The sequence below is a fragment of the Nannospalax galili genome, unplaced genomic scaffold (genome assembly GCF_000622305.1).
Source record: "Nannospalax galili isolate Female #2095 unplaced genomic scaffold, S.galili_v1.0 scaffold875, whole genome shotgun sequence".
Classification (NCBI taxonomy): Eukaryota; Metazoa; Chordata; class Mammalia; order Rodentia; family Spalacidae; genus Nannospalax; species Nannospalax galili.
In genome coordinates, this window is record NW_008337059.1 from 3,684,667 (window position 1) to 3,710,312 (window position 25,646).

The 25,646-nt window shown below is 43.0% G+C and overlaps 1 protein-coding gene across 2 annotated transcripts in view; it reads left to right on the top strand.

The window, feature by feature from the left end:
• Positions 1-25,646, top strand: part of Blnk (B cell linker) — an 80,849-nt gene that overhangs the window by 5,602 nt on the left and 49,601 nt on the right. For both annotated transcript variants that reach the window (XM_008831996.3, XM_017797877.1), the window contains exons 2-3: positions 15,295-15,360; positions 19,963-20,012. In XM_008831996.3, coding sequence (XP_008830218.1) covers positions 15,295-15,360; positions 19,963-20,012 — 116 coding nt within the window. The remainder of the gene's footprint in view (positions 1-15,294; positions 15,361-19,962; positions 20,013-25,646) is intronic.

Here is a 25,646-nt window from a genome sequence, read left to right on the forward strand (position 1 = left end):
GTTTACAGTTCAGTAGCATTAAGTGTATTCATAAGCTTGTGCAACCATCCTCGCCCTCCATCTTCAGGACCATTTATCTTGTAAAACCGAAACTCTGCACTCATTAAACTACATCTCCCCACTGCCCTGTCCTCCCAACGCCCAGAAACCACCATTCTATTTTCTGTCTCTGCTTTTAGCTCCTCTAGGAACCTCAAATAAGTGGAATCACACTACATCATATTTGTATTTCTGTACCTGACCTACTTTGTTTAGTTAATGGTCAAGGTTTGCCCATGCTGTGGCAGGTGACTGTGTTTTAACTACGCTTGTTTGTGGAGCGTGGCATTTTGCTTCTTTAGGGTGACCTTGTGCCTCTCTGCTCTACTGGATGTTGATGTTTAAAGCCTCAGGGATGGCCTTGCTTTTCTCATTCCACTGTCTTGTTGGGTTTCTTTGGTCCCCGGGGACAAAGCACACAGTTGGGGCAAGGAGGATAAGAAAATGATACATCAATCTAGAAATGGGCTTTTTATCACTGACACATTTTCTGTCCTCAGGTCTCCATCCACCAGTGTATTAGCTTCTTTTCTCATCATGACAGAAATACCCAATAGAACGACTTCAGGGAGGATAGTTTTATTTTTGTTCATAATCCATCATGTTGGGGAGGGTTCAGTGGCTGAAACAGTTTGGTCCGGAGCTGTGGGACCTGGTAGCACAGCTTGGTACATCTTGAAAGTTCTGGAAGCATAAGGCTTGAGTTGGAACTAGAAGTGTAGATCACCTTCAAGGTCTGCCCTCAGAGACCCACATCTGCTGGGTTTTACAACCTCCCAACACAGCACCATCAAACATACAAGCCTGTGGAGGACATTTGACATCAAAATCATGGTAACCACTGAGCAAATTTGCCTTCTGTTCTCCCTTCCTTCCCAAACTTTGTTCCATAGATGAGGGCTGTTTGCTTCCCAAAGACCTCCTCCCACAAGCTCCTCTTCCCCTTCACCTCACCTGTCTGCCTTGACTTCACTTCCTTTCTCAAATGGGGTCCACTGGAAGCTACATCTGCAGTCCTATTTTTTATGGTGGTATTTTCATAACCCTTTTACACTGCTATGGTCTAGGCCTTCAAAACAGGCCATTTTTCTCAGGCCAGCATGAGTTTGTCAACGCCTCTTTCAAAAGCAAGGAGTCATCTTAAAGAACACTGGGTGTCCCCTTGCTGGCCTGTAGCTTTTCTGTTGGCCACTTTCCTGAAGAAGAATTTCAATATTCCGGGGGCATCTATCTCTGCATCCCTGCAGAGTCCGCAGGCCTTCAGATTTGACCCCTTCACATAATGCAGCCAGGCCCCTGAGCTTCCTTGGATACCTGCACATGGGAAGAGCTAATATTCAGTTAGTCTGCTGTTGCAGGCCTGAAATTCCCAGTGACTTCAAATGAGAGGCTTCATTTTCACTTTACAGTGGACACTAGAAGTTATGCAGCCAGTGCTGGTCAAAATGTCCACACACGGCCTTGCCTACTTGCCTGTGTAGGGGTCCGTGGAGGAGTACCAGGACTCATCTTGCCAGGACTCCAGAGGCTCTCTCTCAAGTCCCTTTCTCAAGTAGGACAGCTGAGACCAGATCAGTGAAGCTACTTGTAGAAGCTAGGGCCAGTAAAGCCAACTCCAACACTATACCTCCATGTTGCCTGTGAAGAAAACGGAAAGCAGGCCACATGCTCCTTTTCTGCTCTTTCTCTGTGAGTGACTTACTGACTAACAGAACAGTCTAGCTTCATCGGTGTTCTATACTTTCCCTGCACAATTTTTTTTTTTTTGGTCTTTTTGAGACAGGGTCTTCCTATAGCCCCAGCTGTCCTGGAACTTACTATGTAGACCAGGCTGGCCTTGAACTCACAGAGATCTGCCTGCCTCTGCCTCCCGAGGGCTGGGATTAAAGGCATGCACCACCACGCCCGGCCCTACACAATTATTTTTAAAAACTAAAAAACAGCCAACTAATTAGTCAGAAACCCCAGTGCAGCCCTGTGGATTCAGGTGAAACTCAGGTCATTGCACATTTTCAGGTCCAAACTTGAATTCCATGCTGACTCAGGTATGTGTGGTACCATGCCACTGCATGTCTTACAGTGAATGCTCCCTCAGTGGTTTGTGTTGTCTGAGGGACAGCTATAATTACAAAGAGCAGAGCTGGCCTTGCCTACAGGCTGCATCACCAATGTGTTGTGATTTAGGAGGAGCCCCTGGAAAATGTTCTGACCATGCTGGAAAGAGCATGGATGTTGGAATGAGGCAGACTTGGGTTGGGATACCTGCTTTGTAATAATTAGCTCAGGCTTTGAGAAGAATGCTTAATTCCTTTGCAACCTGGCTCTTTCATCTGGAAAATAGGACAAATACTATCTACCAATAGTATAGAACATATAATAGTGCATTGTAACAGTAAATACGTAAAGCAAACAGTGAGAATTCAGTGAATATCTCCTTCCCCCAAATACACAGTGGCCTTAACTTCCCCAGTATGTCAAATGGTGTCCTTAAGGAGCCATCCACACACGATGAAGCAGTGTCTCGGGTTCTGGTTCAAAGGCATGTCACTAAGGATAGTAGTTATGGACCCTAGCATTCCCTGCCACCTGCACCCAGGCAGGAATCTTTTATCTGACAGCCAACTCAGACAGAGTGTGTAGCAGACAGCTGACTTCCCCATCTCCCCCATAGAGGTAGTTCAGTCAATAAATAAATGAAAGGCTGTTCAGCAAAGTGGTAGTAAGGAGGGAAAGGTCAGAGGTGGAGACACACCTAAGTGAACAGAGTTCCCCAGGAGGAGGCTGCACCCATGGGTGTCGGAATAGAGAATAAAGAATCTGAGCTCAGACACAGAATGAATGCCTTCCTGTCTTCACACACATATATCCTCTCCCACTCCACCCCCATCCTACTTGGAAGTCACACCTGTTAGTGACAGCCTGCGATCTCAGCGACTCAGGATGCTGAGGCAGGAAGGTTGCAAGTTCAAAGGCAGTATGGGAAACTTAAAACACATATTTTAAAAGTATGAAAGAGGGGCTGGGGATATAGCTAAGCAGTAGAGTGCTTGTCTCCCATGCATGAGGCTGTGGACTCAGTCCCCACTACTGAAAACAACCAGAATAAGAATAAAAACTGTACTTGGTTTAAAGTGCATGAGGAATAAGATGTTTTTTAAGCACAAAACCTACTAATGGACATACTAGGTACTGGACAAACCAGGAGAAAAAAAGTAATTCCACTTTTGTGAAAAATATGGTAGAATCAAACACAAACATGACAAATGCTTTCAAAAAGACAATGGGGGACTGGAGATCAGCAGTTAAGAGCACTGACTGCTCTTGCAGAGGACCCAGGTTCGATTCCCAGCACCCACATGGTAGCTAACAACCATTTGTAACTGCAGTTCTGGGGATCTGACGCCCCCTTTTGACATCCTCAGGCATTGCAAGATAATAGTGCACTTACATACATGCAGGCAATGCACTCATGCATATAAAAGTAAAATAAAAGTAAAAGTAATAATAATGAAAGTAAAAATACTAAAATATTTTTAAAAAGAAAAGAGAAAGCTAGGCATGATGGCACACACCCATAATCCCAACACTTAGGAGGTAGAAGCAGGAAGATAGAGAGTTCAATGCTGTCCTCAGCTACATAGTTAATTTCAGGTTAGTCTGGGATACATGAGGTCTTGTCTTAAAAAAAAAAAAAAAAGCAAAATAACCAAAATAAAGAAAATAGAAAAAGAAATGCTAAAGTATTAGAAAGCTAAATTCCACACATATGATTTAAAATTTTTTCATTTTTAAGCATGTATTAATTGTACAAGGTAATGGTTTCGTTATGGCATTTTCATACATATATTTAATGTACTCTGGTCATATTCTCACACACATACCTATTAACCTCTCTTATCCCCTTTCACCTCCCCTCCCCTTTCCATATCCCTAATAGTCCTCTCCACAGCCCTAGCCTTTCTTCCTCCCTCCCTCCCTCCCTCCCTTAGACAGGGTCTCACTATGTAGCCTGGTTGGCCTAGAACTCACTATGTAGACCAGGCTGGCCTGAAACTCATAGAGATCCACCTACCTCTGCCTCCTGAGTGTTGGGATTAAAAGAATGTGCCACCACAACTGACCACTAAAGGTATTCCTGATGCACATTTCTAGATGCTTATTAACAATTGCAAGGTTTACATTCAAACACACACACACACACACACACACACGCACACTATATTTCTAATATCTTTGTTCTAAACTCAGTGCCTAGAAAGGTAAGTTTAACTGGGTCAAACCTTTTCAGGACATAGGGAAAACTATTCTTCAAAATCACTCTATTCCTAAAAATATCTTTGGCTTTAGCTACAGAAATGGATGTATGGAAAAGTAGCGACAGTACTGTATGACACCATTTAGTCACAGACAAGATTCTTTTTATCCCATTAAGTTAATTAAAAATTTTGATGTAGGGGTTGGAGAGATGGCTCAGCAGTTAAGAACACTGACTGTTCTTGCAGAAGACCCAGGTTCAAATACCAGCACCCACAGCTAACAACTTTCTGTAACTCCAGTTCCGGGGGATCCGACAGGCTCTTCTGTCCTCCGCAGGCATTGCACAACACGGGTGCACTTACTTACATGCAGGCATAACACTCATACACATAAAATAAAAATAATAAATAAAGCCGGGCATGGTGGCACACACCTTTAATCCCAGCAGAGGCAGGCAGGTCTCTGTGAGTTCAAGGCCAGCCTGGTCTACATAGTGAGTACCAGGCCAGCTGGGGCTACAGGGAGGCCCTGTCTCAAAAAAAAAAAAAAAAAAAAAAGAAAGAAAGAAAAAATTTTTATGTAAGCATGTATTCATTGTATAAAACAATGGGATTCATTATGAAAATTTCATACATGCATATAGTGTATTTTAATCATAAGTTAACTTAAATATGTTTATGCTAAGACAATTATTATATTAAAATGGGATTCATGATGAGATTTTTCACACACATATAATGTATTTTAATCATGTTAACTGAAATTTTTATACTAACATAATATATAAAATAATGGGATTCATGATGAGATTTTTCATACACATATAATGTATTTTAATCATGTTAACTGAAATTTTTATACTAACATAATATATAAAATAATGGGATTCATGATGAGATTTTTCATACACATATAATGTATTTTAATCATGTTAACTGAAATTTTTATACTAACATAATATATAAAACAATGGGATTCATGATGAGATTTTTCACACACATATAGTGTATTTTAATCATAAGTTAATTTAAATATGTTTATGCTAACATATAAAACAATGGGATTCATGATGAGATTTTCACAGATGTATTTGACACTTTGATCATACTCATACCTCCATATCCATTAAGTTAATCTGTTAAAAGGGCACACTCACATTTTTAAAGCACATTCATTCCATAAACATTTCTAGAATTTTTGGAAACCAGATTTTTTTACCAGCTGTTTTGGCTTAGAAACCCAGTTTTTCAAGGTGATTTTTATGCTGATAGAAGAGAGACTGGACATACCAAACTTCAGCTGTCAGCACCTGGTGGGAACAGTGAGAATCTAGCTCTGGCCAGGATGAAGTAACATGCCAAGGCTCACCCATGGGCCCAAGTCTCTTTGGACACAGGAGCCTCCTTTAATATTTTTTTGTTTTCATTGCCCATTTTTTATGGTCTTATGAAGATGTTTCTCTTTACCTGCTTTTCCCTGCAGCCTGGGTGGGTAAGAGCTAGGACCAGCAAGTTTCCTCTGTATTCCAAAGACCAAAAATGCTATAGCCTCTAGGTTCCAAGGCCCCTAAAGTCAGGGAGAAGGGGCCATGGTGATATGTGCTGTCACACCAAGTGGCAACTCTTCTAAGAACATTCTGAAACCAGGATGGCTTGTTTCCCAGTCAGCCCAGCTATCTCCATGCAGAAATGACCCCTGTCAATCTGCCTCTGATGGGGAAATTGGACCAGGACTTTTTAAAGGATACAGGGTATTTGTCGACTCAGCTTTACCCCCAATTGTGTCAAGTCAGCCCAACTTCTGTCTGCTTATAACCCAGCACTCAGCAGTTCAGACACACCAACCACCACCAGCTAATATTTGCAGGTGTCAGCAGAAAAAGGAAGGAAGAAATGGTAGGTTGTGACCTGCTGGAGACACTGGCAATCTACTCCCTGTGGTTAGTGGACATTAGCAGTGAGGTGTGTTTTGTCAGGCAGATGTAGGGTCTACACTCTGGATTCTAAACAGCCTTTCTGCCTAGGCCAGGGAGCCAAGGTTGCTGTGTTCAGCCACCATTCTACCGAGCATATACTAGACTCTAAAGAGCACCTCCACATCCCCTCTGCTGTCTGGTATGCCAACCTCTCCCTTTCTCCTCCCACTACCATCTCTCCCTTCCTCTTTTCTCTCTGATGCTCCCTAAAGGCTGAGACACTCTGAGAGTTCATGTTCCCCTTTAGCAAAATGTGTGAGCTCATTGGTCAGAAACAGGGCAGTACTTGGAGCACATGTGTTGCTAGTAAATCTGCTAGGTGAGTATAGGAACTAGGTGCCATCTCCAGGGCTAGAAGGGAAGCTGGCCAGAGAGGCCCATGGTAAAACCAATCACCTGTCCTGGAGAGGGCCCAAGTTGAAATAAATCAGTGTACCATCCAGAGGGGGCTGGGAGTGTGAGCTCTGGAGTCAGACCTCATTTTGAATATCACCCTGGCCGTTTAGCAGCAATCAACTAGGCATATTCCTTAACGTCTCTGACCAAATATTATCTCTATAAATAGGGATGCCCACAACAGTATAAATATCCTTAACCCTACTGTAGACATAAAAGAGTTAGGAATTTTCTTATCACAGTAAAAACATGGAATACTAACAGAATCTACCCCATAAAGAGGCTGTGAGGGCTGAACAAGATGGCATAGGCAATGGCTGGTACGCATAATATGTAGCAAATGCCAGGGTTACTGCTGTTCTGGTTGTCTCCATGGCTTACCACTGGCTGATGTGGTCTTTCAGCAGTGGCTTGTTGGGTCTGTGCTTCAAATGGGTCCAAGATGTGGCCATGAAAAGAAGTGTCTCCTTCCCAAGGGACAAGAGACTGGAGCCAGATGAGGAAAGGGAAGGGAAGGCACAGGGTATGACAAAAAAGGCAAGCAATCTTTAACTAAATTAACTGTGAGGCAGTTTCCAAATCTCCCTGGAACCCAATTTTCTCCCCTGGAGCAAGAGAAGGTTGACCCGGAATAGACTTGTCTGTCATTTCTAAATTTCTATGACTTTACGGGCAAAATTAGGAGCCTGGATTTCAGTTAGATGATCTTCCTGGGCCTCAGTGTTTGCATATGTAAAATGGGGCAGGGCACTCACTCAACCCTAGGGGCCTACTCAGGCTACCCTGTCTTGAAAGACACTGTGAGAGTATCTGTGCCAGCTCTACACAGACAGTCTTTAGCAGGAAGCCACCATGGATGCTGAATTCACAAACCTAAATATAACACCAATAATGCCACAGGAAGGTCAAGCCGGAGGAGGTGGACATGAGGAAGCTGGGGCCAAAACCAGACAAGGCAGTGGGAGGGAGGAAGGAGTCCATCAGAGGAGATCTACAGCATGCAAATGACAACAATCAAAGGGCAGCATTTTGCCTCAAAATGGTGGGCTGGGAGCCAGTGACATCAGCTTTAAGACAGAAATCATCTGAGAGACTGTGCGTAATGCAAAGACCCCCCAGTCACTCTCTGGATGTTTGCTCTGACTTTGCAGAGGCCAGAAGGAGTTTGACAAGTCAGGTGGAAAGCGACCCCTGCCCTGCATTACAGAGGGCGGGATTTATGTTCAGTGTAGGTCTGCATCCTGGACTTGCCTGGCTCCTTGTATTGTGGACTAAATAAGGGGAAAGTAAGGAACCATGCAAACTTTAAGGGAGAGTCTGAAAACATACCTTAAATTGAGGTAAATGATATTTTGAGCAAAACAGAAATTACTCACAAAAGAAGATGATAAACTAAATGTGGGGCCGGGGAGATGGTATGGGGGTTAAAGTTCTTGCTATGATTAGAGTTTGGCTCCCAGACCCATGTAATGCCGGGTGGGTATGGTGGCCCTCCTGTAATTCCAGTCTCAGAAGGAGAGACAGGCAATCCCAAGACACATTAGCTAGCCAGAGTAACCATACCAGTGAGTTCTGACTGTGGGACCTGCCTCATGAGTAAGGTGGAAGAGCGAAGGACCAAAGATGATTCCTGACCTCGAATTCAGGCTTTAACATGCATGGGCACACATGTGTGCTCACAAACATGCAAACATATATACATACATATACCACACCCTCCACACCCTCCCACACACATGAAAATGAAAAAAAAGGGAGAATTTTAAATGTAGGCAATGTGCTATTATTGTCTTTTTTTTATGGAGACCAGACTGACTTCGATCTCCCAGAAATCAGCCTGCTTCTGCCTCCCAAGCCCTGGTTTTAATGGTGTGTGCTACCACACCTGACCCCTGTCACCGGGCACAGCTTTATTCTCCCTCTCCCTCTCCCTCTCCCTCTCCCTCTCCCTCTCCTTCTCCCTCTCTCTGCTTTCTGTACATGCGTGAAGATATGAACTCTCAGGTTTCTGCTCCAGGCAACTCCTGCCACCATGCCTCACCAACTGGTACCCCTCCCCCTCCCTCTCCCTCTCCCTCTCTTCTTTCTTTTTTAACCTGACCCAGGACCTTGTGTTTCATGTGCTACTGCTGAGGTATCTCCCCACACTTTGTTTTTCTGAGAGACTCACCAGGTGACTTGGGCTGGCTTGGAACTAGTGGTCCTCTTGCCTCAGCCTCCCTAGGGTTGGAAGGCTGGGATAACAGATGTGCAACGCCATAGCAGCCTGGTAGCAATGTCCTGTTTGAAAGCTGTCAGCCTGAGTTCCACAGGGAACACCTCACATTGTTCCTGGTTTTCAGTATGTCACTCAGCAGAGTTTACATCACACTGATCTCCTGGCCACCTGTGTTCCTTGCCCAAAATGTCTCCATTCTCCCTACCCAAGGGCTTCCTGACCCCAAGGAATTCAATCTCAAGTTCCTATAGATTTCTGAGGCTTTGGGGCGGGGGGCAGGGTCTCCCTAGTCCCATCCCACCTGGAAGTCACTGTCATTGAGGCTGGCCTCAATCTCACAGAGATCTGCCTGCCTTTGCCTCCCTAGGGCTGGGATTAAAGACCCTACCACTTCCCATTCCAGGCTTCAGAGGCTTTTGACATCTGTCCTCGGGCCCCTAGGCCTTATCTTTGGCAACATTCCCCTTTAACGGCTTTTTCCTGCTACTTGCAGGTTTCACTCTCCAAAGGCCCCAGGTAATCTCACCCCTGAGCTTTTTCACTTCCTGTTCCTGACACTTGCCTGCCCATCCTTGTCCTTCTGTTTTCACATGACTCAGGTGATGGGAAACAAAGCATCATCGAGATCAAAGAAAGCTTGGAAGTTTTAAGATCTCGGGAAAACAGATACACTCTTCACTTTCTTCTTTTGCTGTCACTTCCTAGAAGTTTTAAGGTTTCTAAAGTCAATTTGTATTAAAAGTTGATTTTTCTTTTTTTTTTTTTTTGGTCTTTTTGAGACAGGGTCTCCCTGTAGCCCCAGCTGTCCTGAGCTCACTATGTAGACGAGGCTGGCCTTCAACTCACAGAGATCCACCCACCTCTGCCTCCCAAGTGGTGGGATTAAAGATGTGCCCTACCATGCCCAGCAAAAGTTGATTTTTAAAATGTGGGCTGGGGATAGAGCTCATTTGGCCTAGCACCTGCCTAGCATGTGCAAGGCTCAAAGTTCAACCCCCAGCACTGAAAAAAAAAGTACTATAAAAAAGTTCAGGGGACTATGAGCATCTCTCAAAATGTCCTGTAACTGTGGTTAGTCACCTATCCTCTTGATCAAGGAGGCCGTGGAGACCCCACCAGATGGACTTGAACCAGTGTCCAGTCTACAAAGAAAATGGTCAACACAGAAGAAACATTTCTTCCATGCTTCCAAGCGAAGCCAGCCATGGTCGAGCAGGACCTTTGACTTATCTTCAAATAGATGGAACTGGTAAAAGAAAGGATCCTCCCAAGCCCATGTTACCCCTGAGAAACAGATCCTCAAACGACCTTAAGAGTAAAAAGAATTGGTTTATCTGGGCCAATTGTAGGGTCTTAAACACCTAAAAGGAAAGTATAACCAAAGATTAATGGGGTCAATATAATTTTTTAAGAGTCCATATGTATAGCTAAAGGCTATATAACAAGAAACAATGCCAGACGGGAGATACCTTCCTTTGAGTTATTGGCCAGGGTGGCCCAAAAGACTCCCAGACAGTAACCCAGCATAAAACTGGGAAAATGAACAGCAGACCCCAATCTTATCTAAAGGAATATTGACAACTGATTGCTGCTAGATGAGGAATAGCTGATCTTCCTAAAACAAGGATCTCTAGATGGCTGACTAGATTCAGCAGATGAACAGCACTGGGGAATGGCTGGGGGCACTGACAACACAGTGGACAGTAACAGGGATGACAGAGTATATGGGCTCCGGTGGGGGGGGCTATGGGAGAGTGCCATTTGGGAAGTGGGTATATAGACAAATAAGATTGTGTGGGATGTTCTGTATAATATACATACAAAAAAATCAACAAATTAAAAAGAAAAGACATATTTGAAGAGGAAGCATAAAAATTTACTTCATGTTAATTAGTAGAGGTGATAAATATTAGCATTGAAATCTACCTGACTATCCATACACAGGTGCCAAGGATCTGAGTTTAAATGACCGTGCCTAGTAATAATAGATACATAGAGATTAAAGACACATGTGCAAACATCTAAGCATTAGTAGCATTAAAAATGTAGGAAACAGTATATTTTAAAATGAAATGGAGATATTCTTTATAGGTTAAAAACTCATTCAATTTTATGTCCTACAGGGTTAAAAAAAAAAAAAAAAAGATACATAATGTGCCAGGCATGGTAGCACACACCTTTAATCTCAGCACTTGGGAGGCAGAGGCAAGCATATCTCTGTGAGTTTGAGTTCAAGGCCAGCCTGGTCTACATAATGAGTTCCAGGCCCGCTAGGGCTACAGGGAGACCCTGTCTCAAAAAGACCAAAACAACAACAAAAAAAAACATAATAACATCATAAAAGGTAATCTAGTAACCTAGAGTCAATATTAAACCACTTAAACACTCAAAAGAGGGAGAAAGGCCTGTCTCAAAACAAAACAAAAACCAAGGGGCTTGCTGCCAGGCCTGAGGATCTGAGTTTAATCCCTGGGACCCACATGGTAGAGGGAGAGAACTGACTCCTACAAGCTGTTCTCTGACCTCCACATGGATACTGCGACATACTCACCCATGTATACACACACACACACACACACACACACACACACACACACACTAAATCAATATTTTTTTTAAAAATAGAGGAGGTCACCAAAGAATCAGTAGACCCAATGATGTTCATTAAAATACTTTTTTATTTAAAACATAAGTTTAGCATAAAAGCAGTTTCAAACATCCATTTGTAATAAGAATTAGTTAAGACACTGGAGTGTTCTTTCCTTCTGTATATACCAATGGTAACAGATTTCCATTCTTGATTACCTCAGAAAAAAGTAAGTGGAAATCCCAGGCCATTTGCATCAGCACAGAGGTCCTAATGATGCCTAGGATGACAGTCCTCTGGGTCTTCTGCAAGAGCTTCAGGTGAGAACCACTGAAGCTCAACCAAAAAGAAAATGTCAGGCTTAGTTCAGCAGACATGGGGGCCACTGCAGGCTCTCAAGCAAGACAATAAATAGCCTGTTGAAGTTCAGGTTTACAGAACAGGAGCAGGGAAGGCCCTCACAGCAGAGAGTGGAGGACCTTGCTGCCTGGCACAGGTTTTCCAGGTGTGAAAGGAACTTGGATCTCAGCTCAGGTCACAGGGCCAGCCCTACACTACAGCACCTGAAGGGAAGAAACACAAGAACTGCATCCAAGGCCGACACGGAATGGAGGAGGAAGGACTTACCTGCTCTTTGTTTGCAAGAGTCATTTTCAATTAAGACTCTGTTTAATCTGTCCCAATGTCCAAATTACAGAGGGATTTTTCTCTGATTTAGATGCTTTGAATTCATTCTTTTGTGGGAAGAGAGAAGTAGAGAAAATGGCAAGATCCCAAGTCCTACCTTTTCACGGGTGGGGGGTGAGGGGAAGGGGTGTCCTGAGAGAGCACTGAGACTCTGAGACTATCAGCTGATAGAAAAGCTTCCCAATCCCCTCTTGCTTTTTAGTTTCCAACTAAGCTTTTAATAATATACTGTGGTAGAGGTTACCATATTTCAAATTATCCCCTGTATTTAATAAAAGATCATGTGAAATGCATATTCTCAAATGTGACCCTTCCTGGACTCCTGTGAGGTGACTGGCCACACCCCTGTGTGGCTGTTTTCCTTGAGGCCCCTCACCTTGGTGGCCCACTCACCCCATCATTCTGAAACCTGTTCTGTCCTAGCATGCCTAGGCCTGCTCAAAGGTCCGATGGCTCTATATGGTCCTCCTCTTTGTGCTTTCTTGGTCAGGATCTTGGCCACAGCACAAAGCTTACCTATTGTGATGATGCTGCCCAGGGTTCTGAGTCTCTGTCACACATTGGAAACACTTGAGAGCTAATGACTCTGGTTTAAGTGGTCTGGAATGAGGCCCAGCTGTCAGGATGATTAAAACTTCCTAATGCAGCAAAATGAAAGTCAGTTTTTAAAAAAATTTTATTCTTTTTATTTTATGTGTATGAGTGTATTGCTTTCATATGTGTAAGTGCATCCATGTTGTCAAAAGAAGAGAGTACTGCATTCCCCTGGAACTGGAGTCATGGATGGTTGTTAGCCACCATCCGGGTACTGGGAATTGAACCTGGGTCCTCTGCAAGAGCAGCCAGTGCTCTTTAGCCATTGAACTATCTCTCCAGTGTCTCACCACTTCTTAAGCTTAACCTGTCTTCTAAGGAGAAGATACAAAGAGATTGCCCAAGTACTCACTGAGGACGACTGGGAGATGTCCGTGTGGCTTGTGGGACTGGAGTTGCTGCTCTATTGCTTGGCAGATGAGAATCATCTCTGCTGGTGTTCTGCCCTGAACCCGGATGAAGGGAGAAGTCAGGCCACTAGGAACCACAGTGCTTCCTTCTTCAGGACACTTCAGGTCTGCCCTGGCCTCTCTTCTCCCTCAAACTTAGGGGTCCTGCCAGTCCACTACTTCCTGTCACAGGATTCTGAAGTGGTTTCAGTCACTTAAAAACCCTTTAGTTAGCAGAAGCATGGAGGATGTATTTAAAGCCCAAGAAAAATGATCACATGTGAAAATGTTCAGGAGTTGTGTGTTGAGATGAGCAAGGATTTTTTGGAAGCAGCCCCAAAGACACAGGAAACAGCAATAAAACTAGACAAATGGGGTAGCGTCGATCTACAGAGCTTCTGTAGAATAAAGAAGGGGACACAGCAGAATGAAGGGGACACAGCAGAATGAAGAGAAGTCAACAAAACAGGAGAAAATGCTTGCAACACGTGCATTTAGCAAAGTATTATTATCTAGAACAGAGAAGGAATGCAAACAATTCAATAGCAAAACAGTTCATACCAATTTTAAAACGGGCACTAGGGGCTAGAGAAATGGCTCAGTGGTTAAGAGCCCTGGCTGCTCTTGCAGAGGACCAGGGTTGAATTCCTAACACCCACATCACAGCTCACAACCATCTGTAACTCCAGTGCCAGGGGATCCAACACTATCTTCTGGCCTCCACAGGCATGTTGTACACTTACATACATGCAGGCAGAATACTCATACACATAAAAATAAACAAATCTTTAAAAAAATGGGCACTAAACCTACAAAGACGTTCCTCAAAAGAAGACACACAGAATCAACAGGTGCATGAAGGTTGTTCAACATCAGTAATTGTCAAGAAGATTAAAATCAAAGCCACAGTGAGTTGTCACCTCACCGCGGTTAGAATGGCTGCTAGTGAAAGATACACAATCATAAGGGTATGGAAAAAAGGGACCCCTGTTATACATGGCTGGTGGGAATATAATTTAATATTTAGTATTATGGAAACAGTATATAGAGTCCCCCCAAATTAGAAATAGAAATACCATATGATCCAAGAATCTCACATGGTGTCCCACAAATATTTTCAACTTTATGTGTCAAAATAAAGATATATTTTTAAGTTTTATGTATTTTACAAGCCCATATATATATATATATATATATAAAATGTGTACATATATGTGTGTCATGTGTGTGGATGCCTACAAAGGCCAGAAGAGGGCATTGATGCCCTGGAGCTGGAGTTACAGGCATTTGTGAGCCACCCAATGTGAGTGGGTGCTGGGAGCTGAATTCAGATCCTCTGGAAGATCAGGAAGTGCTCTTAACCTCTGAGTCATCTTTCAAACCCCTAAAAAGATCTTTAAATTGTTTTTGTTGTTGTTATTGTTGTTTTTGTTTTATTGAGACAGGGAAACACCATGTAGACCATGCTGGCCTCGAGCTCATAGAGTTCTACCTGCCTCGGCCTCCCAAGTGCTGGAATTAAAGGCATGTGTCACCTTAATTTTTGATTGGCACCTCCTTCTTCAACCTTTGTGAACTATGGATCAAAAGAAAGCAACTGACTACAAAATAAATCAAATTATTCAAACACTGTGCAGTCTAACCCTGTACAAAAACAACTCAAGAGTCCCATAAAGAAGCAGCCCCAGGGGCTGGGAAGAGGGCTCAGCAGTTAAGAGCCTTCATTGCTCTCACAGAGGACCTGAGGTCATTACCCAGCACCCATGTGGGATGGCTCACAATAGCATGTAACTACAGCTCCGAGGGATCTGCTGCCCTCTTCTGATCTCCACAGACACCTGCACACATGTGCACACATCCCCTGACACACACAGAGACACATAATTTTAAAATAATAAAGTTAAATCTTAAACAGGAGATTCTGACACAATTAAGTGTGAGGACACTGGGCAACCAGATTGTAGAGTCTTTGCAGGCAAACACTGATGATATCTTACAAATGGTCAACTTAATGCAACCCAGTGGAATTCATAGTAATTCAGAGGCTTGCATATAGGGATTTTTTTCTCCTTTGTATTGGAAAAAGGTAGAAATCTTTTTGAAAAAATCAGCTCAGCTGTTAATATATTGTGTTCTATTGTGTTTTTTACAGGCAGCTTCAAAAGATGGTCCATGATATCAAGAACAATGAAGGTGGGATAATGAACAAAATCAAAAAGTAAGTTAGACTCTACTGTTTCTACACTAGCCAGTCTGTGCTAAGTGGTATGCCATCCTTTCTTACTGGTGGCCGGAAGCCACTGTGGTTAGGTCCACGTTCTGGAAAGGTGAGTGGGGTAGTATTCAGGGAACTAGGATTTTCCTTCCCACTGAAAAGAGGTGAGCTGTGCCCACGCAAGTACCCAGTGGAGACAGCCCTCGCTTCTTTGGTTCCGACGTTTGTCTGTGCACTGAAGCGGGTACTCCTCACTTCCTATGTGATGACACATCTCTACATTTTGATTTATACTTTTTCAAAATCATGTTCTCGATGAGTACTTGGACACAGAAAGCTAGATTCTTGGATTTTCCTGTTGACCAGACCCTTAAGCTATTTAAAAAGGAAACTGAAATGAGGCTGAGTGTGGTGGCATACACTTGAAATCTCAAGTACTTGAGATTATAACTGTTTTACAGGCTTGCTTAGCACATGTAGTATCTTGTATCCAATCCCTAGTAACACACACACACACACACACACACACACACACACACACATACACACACACTACACAAAAATTATGCATGTTTGCATTTGCCATTCAAAAAACTAAGTCAAGATGAAAAGATAAATAGTATTGTGTTTTTAAATTCACATTCGCATTAATGCAGTACAGATTCACCATGGGAATGGAAATCAAACAATTTAGAATTATCCGTCATAATCGCCTACTCCCTCATATCACCACCCTAATCCACTTCCAGAAACAGGCATCATCCTATGTGAGCTTGGCATTCATGCCTATGTGTATATGCTGACTCACACACACATGCACCATCACTGTGCATACCTTGGACATTTTCCTCATGAGAGGCATCATTCTATTCAACCATCTCTACCAGCTTGTGTTGTTGGCTTTATGCATTGCTGTAGTATGGACGTCTTTATCAGTATGGAAAAATAAACCAGATTCTTTTTTCAAGTGCTGATTAGTAGTCTACTATGAGTGCACTGTAAACAAACCATTTATATAGTGGAGGGCATTTTAAAGAGCAGGGTATGAGTTTCACCTGGTACACCAGTGATTTTTCATGTCAATCAAATTTCTCTGACCATTTCTCTCCACTTAACTGTCACAGACAATACTTCAATAAGCATCTTTTCTCAAATTTTAAGTACTCTAGTTAAATTCCTAAAATAAAATTACTGATGGAAATTAATTTTTGCCACTATTACCAAATTGCCAAATTGCCAAAATTTTATGGCAACAGCAGCATGTAAAGCTCATTTTTTTGTGCCTATAGAACAGTGTATTCATTCTTTTTTGATTTTTCCAAACTTAAAAGTGAGATCACTTTTGGTAGTCTTTAGATCCTGACATGAGAATGAGTCTCAGCAGGCACAGCTATCATCAGGCAGTGGCCTGGGCCTCTGTGAGGGGACAGGGGGCAGAGGAAGCCAGTCTGTCTCTAGGTTCTGTCCAGGGACTGGAAGTATGTGATCAGATCTATTTATTATTTCTGCTGTGGAATCTTTTGTTTGTTTTAGTGAACCAAAGAGTTTTATTGGGATTACTTATAAGAATATGGGTGCAGGGTTACTTACAAAAGCAGAAATGATCAGACAGCTGCCTCACCAAAAGCCCACCCCAGAACAGATGATAAGTCATCAAAGCAGGAAGCCTGAAGCTTATTGCACAGCCTGCAGGAGCCTTCCAGGAAGAGCACTCAGTCTGAGCCTGTCCCAGGCAGCTTGGCTGGTCTCTGCCTCTTCCACGTAGTTCAGCTAGTCTGAGACTCTTCTAGACAGCTCAAGTTTGTCTAAGTTTATCTCAACAGTATATATGCTCAGAGAAGGAGGGGCCTGGTGAATCTTGTCAGTCTCAGGGACTTCCTGGAGCTTTTGAGTTGTTGACTTCCTGAGCTTAAGGAGCTTGTCTGCAGGATGGAATGTTTTTACCTCCCATTAGAACATCCTGTTCCTTACCTCCCTTTAGAGCATCCTGCTGTTTGTCCGGCTTCCTTTCAAGATGGAAGGTTTTGTCTCTGAGGGAATTACTACATAACATAGTCTTTGAAAAATATTTATTATTTTTATTTTATGTGTATGAATATACTGCCTGCATGTATGTAAGTACACCTGTGTCATGCAGTGCCTATGGAGTGAGAAGAGGGCTTGATTGGGAACTGGAGTTACGGATGGTTATTAGCTTCCATTTGGTTGCTGGGATACAAACCCACGTCCTGTGCAAGAGCTCAGTGATCTTAACCACTGAGCCATCTCTCCAGCCCCTAGAGTACTTTCCTTGACAAGCCAGATTTCTTCTCAACCTAGACAATGTGCCATTACCATAGACGTCAAGGGCTCCTTGCCTTAAAGTGACTTGTAGTAGAGTTCCCACTTGAAGTCAGAAAACATGTTCTCCCCTGAGAGGAGGAAGTATGGTTGAGCACACTGGTTCCTCTGTCACAAGACTGTCATAGAGTTTTCACAGGCTATGGCCACATGAGTGATGGTCTTTGAAGTGGTTAGGGTTGGTGTGTAGCTGCCAGCTACTTGCTAAGTTCAAAATATACCTTTTCTTCCTGCTGTCTGTTGTCAGTGCTCTCTCTCTCTCTCTCTCTCTCTCTCTCTCTCTCTCTCTCGTGTGGTATATGCATGAGTTCGTGTGGCTGGAGTCAGTGACATTCTCTTTCTCTCTTATGTGTGTGTGTGGAGTCTGTACATGTTAGGGTGGGTGTGTATATGTATGCATGTGAGTGCATGTGCATATGTGTACATGTGTGTGTGAAGGCTAGAGGTCAGTGTTCCTCTATCACTCTCCATCTTAGTTTTTGAGACAGGATCTCTCACTGAACTGGGAACTCACCAGTTTGGCCTCTGAGCTCCCAGGATCTTCCTATCTCCACCCACCAGCATTAGGATTATAGTGAGCACCACCATGCCAGCTTTGATGTGGGTATCGGGGATCCAGATTCAGGTCTTCAGGCTTGTGCAGTAGGCACTTTACTGATGGAGCCATCTCTCCAGCCCCAAGGCCATTCCTTAATTTGTCCTTGATTACAAGATGATTTGGGCTGTTAAAAAGTCTTTCTTGGACTAGAGAGATGGCTCAGTGGTTAAGAGCACTGGCTGCTTTTGCAGAGGACATGGATTCAGTTTCTAACACCCTAACAACTGTCCGTAAATCCACTTCCAGGGGATTCAATGCCCTCTTCTAACCTCCACAGGCATTGCACTTATATATATGCAGGCAATACACTCATACACATAAATTTTTTTAAAAATCTTTTCTTTTCTTTATGAATTGATGAAGGTAGTGGCTAAGTAGTGTTTTGAAATTTTACTATTCCATGAACCAGTCTAGACATCAGACTCCATTTCATTTTTGTTTCTTTTCCCTATAATTCCTTTGATTATCTCTTTCCAGACTTCACCATAAAATTTATAACCAGTTTATTCTGATAAGAAATGTTATCTTGTGATAAGAGTTGGTCTTCTTTAAGGGAGTGATGCTAGATAGGCAGACCAGGCTCCAGTGGATGAACTCACACCAAGGAACATCTGTGGACACAAACTTGACTCTCAGTAAGCCTTAACATATATGGCAGAATGCATGAAATCCAGCTGGGGTGGGTTATGAAAGGCAGATGCAGGAGGAGATCTAAATATGATTAAGATGTATTGTATGACATGCACAAAAATTCAACAAAAATAGTTTAAAAAGAATTGGATAGAATAATAGATATGTGAGCCTATAGTCGAAAAAGATAATTTCTGTACAAATACACATTAATATTACTACAATTTAGAATTCTGGTTTGTAAAGGTTTTTAATCTGTGTTCTAAAATAAAATATTAACTCCTATGTTATTTTTATAAAGAAATAAAATTTTACATATACTTATTGCTTTATATACTACTTCCATATAAGAATATAATTTTTAGTAAGTAAAGGCTACTGGTTATAAATTTTATTACATGTACTTTAAATTTCATTAAGGAAATCATTCTTAAGTAAAACTACTAATTATTATCAAAGTAATAATTTATTATAAACCTTCCATCTTACTTATACAGTGCTTACTTATTGATCATAGTTTTTGTTTTGTTTTTTCTGGTAGGGATTGAACCTAGGGCTTCATGTGCTAGGCAAGCACTCTATCACTAAGCTGCAGCCCAGGCCCGCTTGTTATGTTTTTAAACAATGTAAAATAATTTCAGTTCAGCTTATGTGCAAAGTGCTTTTTACTGCTAATTTTGTCCTGTTTTTATAAAAGCATTTGTGAACCCTTAAGATACATTTCACCTTCTTCACCTTCTCTTACCTTCCTATCAGCCAGTGAACATTGATCTTCCTTGAACCATTGAATACTGTGTTAACTGGTCTTTGGACCTCACAGAATATTTTTAACAGATCAACATCACCTTGCACAAATAGGCATGTGCACTGGGGAGGAGAACACTGGCTTTATTAGATTTACAACAAATAAATCTCTCAATGTAATGGTCCAGAGAGACCCCAATTCTAGTAGTTATCTATCTCTTATCTCTATGTTGGCTTATGAGTGCTGGCCACAGCTGTCCTGCCCGCTGACCCTTACTGGTTCTTATCCACAGGCTGAAAGTCAAAGCACCTCCAAGTGTTCCTCGAAGGGACTACGCTTTAGGTAAGAGAATTTCTAAAATTAGCTGACTTTTAACTAATGCTGATATTTATTTTTGGGAAGGGAAATATATTGTACTCATAAGCAAAAGATGCCTACCCTGATTTTTAAGGATGAGATCTTTGACTACAACTGAAATGCACTAACTTCATCCATTCATCCATCCACCCATCAACCATCCATCCGTCTATCACTCATCCATCCTCCATCCATCTATCTACCTACCCATCCATCTTCTATCCACCCATCCAGCCAGCCAGCTAGCCAGCCTCCATACACCATCCATCCATCCGCCCATTCATCCACCCATCAACCATCCGTCTATCCAACCATCCATCCATCTTCCATCCATCTGTGTAACCACCATCCATTTATCCCCAATCCATCTTCTATCCACCCATCCATCCATGCAACATGTTTATGCAGCTATTTGTCAAGCATATTCCATGTGCCACACATTTATAAGGCATTAAGTAGAAGTGCCATACTTAGAAGTGAGATATAATTTCCACAGTCACAGAATTGAGAGTCTCAAAGAGAAGACAGAGGATATTAGAAATATCTACAATTCCATGTGATAGGTGAAGTGCAGAGTCCTGTGTAACACACAGCAGTGGGACTTAATCTCTCCTGAGGTAGGGGATGTGGGAAGGGGAAGGTTTTCTTCATAAAAGGCTATTTAAGGAGCTGAGGAGATGGCTCAGTTGAGAAAGTTCTTGTTGTGCAAGCATGAGGACCCAAGTTGTCATGCAAGAATGATCCTCGGAAACTATGTAAAAAGCTAGGCATGGTGGCATGCACTTGTAATCCAAGCACTAGAGAGATAAAGACAGGCCAATTCCTGGAACTCACTGGCCAGTCAGTCTAGCTTAATTATCCTTATTGTGAGCCCCAAGTCTTAGTGAGAGACCTGCTCTCAAAGAAACAAGGTGGACAGCTCCCAATGAATAACACCTGAGGTTGACCTCTGAACTCACATGCACACACACACACACACACACACACACACACACACACCCCTACCCCATCATCCATGCACACACACACACACACCTACCCCATCATCCATACACACACACACACACACACACACACACACACACATACACACACACACACACACACACAGATGTTTAAATGCAGACTTGAGGGCTATTGAAGGGTTGAAGAACCAACTATTGACAACATATTTATTAGTGGACCTTCTCTGAGTTTAGCCCACAACCCCATTCCAACTAGAATCAACTTTGATTGCAGGACTAATCTTGAGATTGTTCCAACTAGAATTAACTTTGATTGCAGATTCAAAGGACTTAGGACTGGTCTTAAGATTGGAAATCTTTATAACAGTGAGCAAATAAAATACCAACAACATTTCTTTGTCTAGAATAGATAGGAAGCTAAGTCTAAAATACCTTTGTATACCATAAAGTATAGAGATTTCCTGAACATAGACAACCCTATATAGCCTTCAGTGAGAAACAGGGGGCTTTGAGTCTTTTCCCTCAGGGCAAGAGCCAAAGCTAAATCATGACCTTCAGTGATCATTACTATTTTTATTTTGTTATTTTATTCCATCACTGGTCAAGATAACAATAAATTAGATAGTTGAGTCCTTTCCTAGGCATGGTGGGATATTATCACACTGAGAAGTGTTGACCAACATATCTAATAGTCACTGACTCATCCTGCCACTTTCTCTGACTCACCTGGGCACAGAGTAATCACTAACATCACATTGCCAACTAGTCATAAATTCAGACAGATGGTCAAGGGATTTCTGTACGGTATGGAACTAAGAAAAGGGGCATCTATCTTGAGCTTTAAAAATTAACCTAATCCAGGGCTGGAGAGATGGCTCAGTGATTAAAAGCACTGGTTGCTCTTGCAGAGGACCTGGGATTGAGTCCCAGCATCCATGGTGGCTAACAACTGTTCGTAACTCCAGTTCCAGGGGAATCCAATGCCCTCCTCTGACCTCCAAAGGCATTGCAGGACATGGGTACACCTACCTATATGCAAACAATATATTCATACACATAAAATAAAAATAACAAATAAAATATTTTTTAATAAATTAACCTAATCCATAAGTCAAGGAAACTTTGTAAGCATAGTTAAGTGAGAACAAATGCATTCTTCCTTCAAATTTGGAAAAATAAAACAACTCTGGCTAGACGTTTTCAGTATCTAAATAGGTTTGATGGGGGAAATTGTGGAATCATAGAGTCTTGGTATATAAGAGGAACCCCAGATCATTCAGCCCAACATCCAATCCAGTCTTAACTCCACCCTCACCACATGTACCCTCACAAACAAGGCCACTTGTGATGGTTTCCAAAGCCTACTTGGTCTACTGAGGGTTGGGCAGCCCTGACTGGGTGTAGGTGTGATTCCTGTCCCTATGCTTCCTATGTCTCCTAGTGACCTCTCAGTATAAGCTTTGAAGTCTTAAAGACAGTAGAGACAGACAATTCAGAAGTGAGGTCACGTGGACACTTTCTTCTGTAGACTAAACATCTCCAGTTGCTCCACATACTTTGCCTCATTCAACAAATATGTCATAATCATGTCCTGTGTGACTCTCACTGTACTAGACAGGAGTTAGGAAGAGGTTAAAGTAATTTTCCAGGGCTGGGAAAGATAGTTCAGTGTGTAAAGTGCTTGTCATGCAAGTGAGGACCTGAGTTTGGATCCCAGAAGCCATGAAAGGCACTCATCTGCACCCCAAAGATGGGAGGCAGAGACAGGAGAGTTCCCAGAAGCTCATGGGCCAGTCAGTTTAACATACACAGCAGTGATCAAGAGACCCTGTCTTGAAGTGAGGCCAGGACTGATACCCAAGACTGTCCTGGCACAAATTTGTATACAGAGAGAGAAAGGGGAGGGGGAGGGAGAGAGAAAGAGAGAGAGAGAGAGAGAGAGAGAGAGAGAGGAGAGAATTTTTTGTAAAAAATAGCCTCCTTAATTCCTAATTCCGCTCCTAATTCTCATCCTCCACCAGAGAATTTCTCAGTGAAACAGTTCTCCTCACTTCACTCACACCTCACGGAACTCTGCACCGGTCTCTCTACATTACCAGTGAGAGCAATTGTACTTCACAGAGTCCAATGATAAGGCACTTTCAGGCCTAGCAAGTAACTGGCAGTGTAACTTTGGGATTCTCTTTTCAGCTCATCTTTATCATTTGAAGAATGAACCAGGGATCTGTTAGATTTGGGACCCAGAAACCTGATGCTCTAACATTCCCTTGCTTCAAGAATGTGCATCTTTCCATCTTCCCATGTTCAGAAGTGTTCGCTATGACCTCAGATACATGCTTTCTTCTATATGGTGCTGGGGGTCAAAGTCAGGGCCTTACATGCTAGGCAAGTGCTCTACCACTGAGGTGCAGTCCCAGCCCCTTCAGGTAGTCTTGATATCAATTTGGCCTTATGTCTCTTGGAACACAGAAACATGGCTTGCTTCACAAACTGTGATCCCTAGCTGGGAATTTGGGAGACAGACAGAGCCTCAGCCCTCCACAGAACTACTGGGTCAGAATTAGCAGTTTAGCAAGAGCTCCCCACATTAAAGTGAAGCAGCCCTGCTTCAAACCACGGTCTGTTCTTATTGCTCCTGACCTGGGAGATAAGTGGATCCTCTTCATCCATTGAAGTTTTCAAATCTTAGAAATCCATCCTCTCATTTTGTCAACAAAGCCTGACCCCACTTCCTGCTCTTCCCCTTAATCCTTGGAAATCGTCCTTTTGGTAAGACCAGCCTCACCACCTGCAGTTTCCGTCTCCCTCCTCACCCTGCCCTCCCCTACTCCTAGCTGTTCATATCCCTGAGGCCTTTTCAGCTACCAACCATGTGCTTTGGGGTCCCCATGCAGCTGCCTGCCCAGGCTCAGAAATCAGAAATACCTCAGACTCAGAAATCACCCCCAATGTTCCTCCTCAACCCAGAAAGTCTTCAAGGACCTCAGATGTCCCAGTTCATGGAGAGCTTAGGCCACCAGATCCCCTAGAGTTGGGAGGCCAGTCTGTGAAGACTTGGGCCACCCAAGTCTCTGAAAATGGACCCATTCATTTTTTCGACACTGGAATATAGGTCCTCTTTTAGACAAATGGCTTCCCCAAACTCTCTAAACCAGAAACAAGTTGACCTTCCAAGGGCAGAGGATGGAAAGGACCGGCATCCCTTGACAGCTGACAGAGGAGTCACCAAAGTCTCTCCCTTAGCTAGAGCATAGGACAAAGATTGAGGTACACACTGGTGGAGGCCTGGCCCTTTTAGGGTACAGAACCAGACCTGGGTGAGGCCTGCTGCTTTTAGCTGTTGCATTCATCTCTGAGGAGGCAATGATGCGTGGAGAGACCTCACGATTCACTGAGCATAGTCCACCAAGAAGAGTGTTACTCCCAAGCAGCTGGTGTGTTGTTGGAGGGGAAGTCAACCTGGAGAGTGTTCACTGTTCTGGACGTTATACTGAGCTCTCTAAGATCTCATTTAGCCCACACATTAGCTGAACTGTATAGAAATGATCATCTCAGGCCAGGCAAGATGGTGCATACCTGTAATCCCAGAATTCTAGAGGCTGAGGGAGAAGGATTGTCAAATTCAAGGCCAGGTTGGGTTACATAATGAGACCCTGGGAAGTGAGAGAGAGAGGAGACAGAGAGAGAGAGAGAGAGAGAGAGAGAGAGAGAGATATTACTGTCTCAGTTCTACAGATGGCAAAGTGCACCTCAGGGACATTAAGTATGCCAAAGTGACTGTGGCCTCTAAGGGGCACACCCATGCTCTGCTCTTCGACCCAAGCTGAGCTACTTACACTTTCCTGGGACATCTCTTAACTATTCTGAAGCCACCAGAGCCTCTGATATAACCCCAGCATCCGCTTCCAGAGCTTTCACTGTTCAACAGTCTCATACATTTTTGAGACTGGGCTTGGGATAGAGGGAAAGAGACCTCAAGTTTTCAAGTGTTATGGCAAAAACCCACAGTCACTCTGCAAACCCCAAAGGGATCAGAACTGAACAAGGCGTCTCTCCTTAAGCCCTCTGTCTCTGATCTCCAGGCACAATCGGGATATGCCAAGGGTTAATCTTCTGCTATTATCCTGCTCTCCCCATTGATGTAGTACAGGAAGGGGACTGAGCAATGGTGAGAAAGTGTCAGTTTTTCAAAAGCATGAAACTGGGGTGGCCCTGTGCTCCAGCAGTCCCATCACAGGGTATATGGCACTGGATGTCAGAATGGTGGTTACCAAGGCTGGAAAGGGTGGGGTGCAAGAGATTGAGCAATGGGTACTAGCCACAGTTCAATGGAGCACAAAGCCATGTGTGTTATTGCACATATTGGTGTATACAGATAATAATAATGTACTGTGTGTTCCAGTAAGCTAAAGAAAAGGTTCTGGAAGTTTTACTGTGAAGAAATGATAAAGGTATGCCAGGCACTGGGTGTGGTGGCACACATACTCAATCCCATCACTCCAATGGTACAAATAGGTGAATCTTTATGAGTTCTAGGCAGTCAGGGCTACGTAGTGAGAGCTTGTCTCAAAAACAGAGGAGATAGGTAATTGTACCCTGATGTAAACATTGCACAATGGATAGATGTATTGAAACACTACCTGTTGAACTGTTA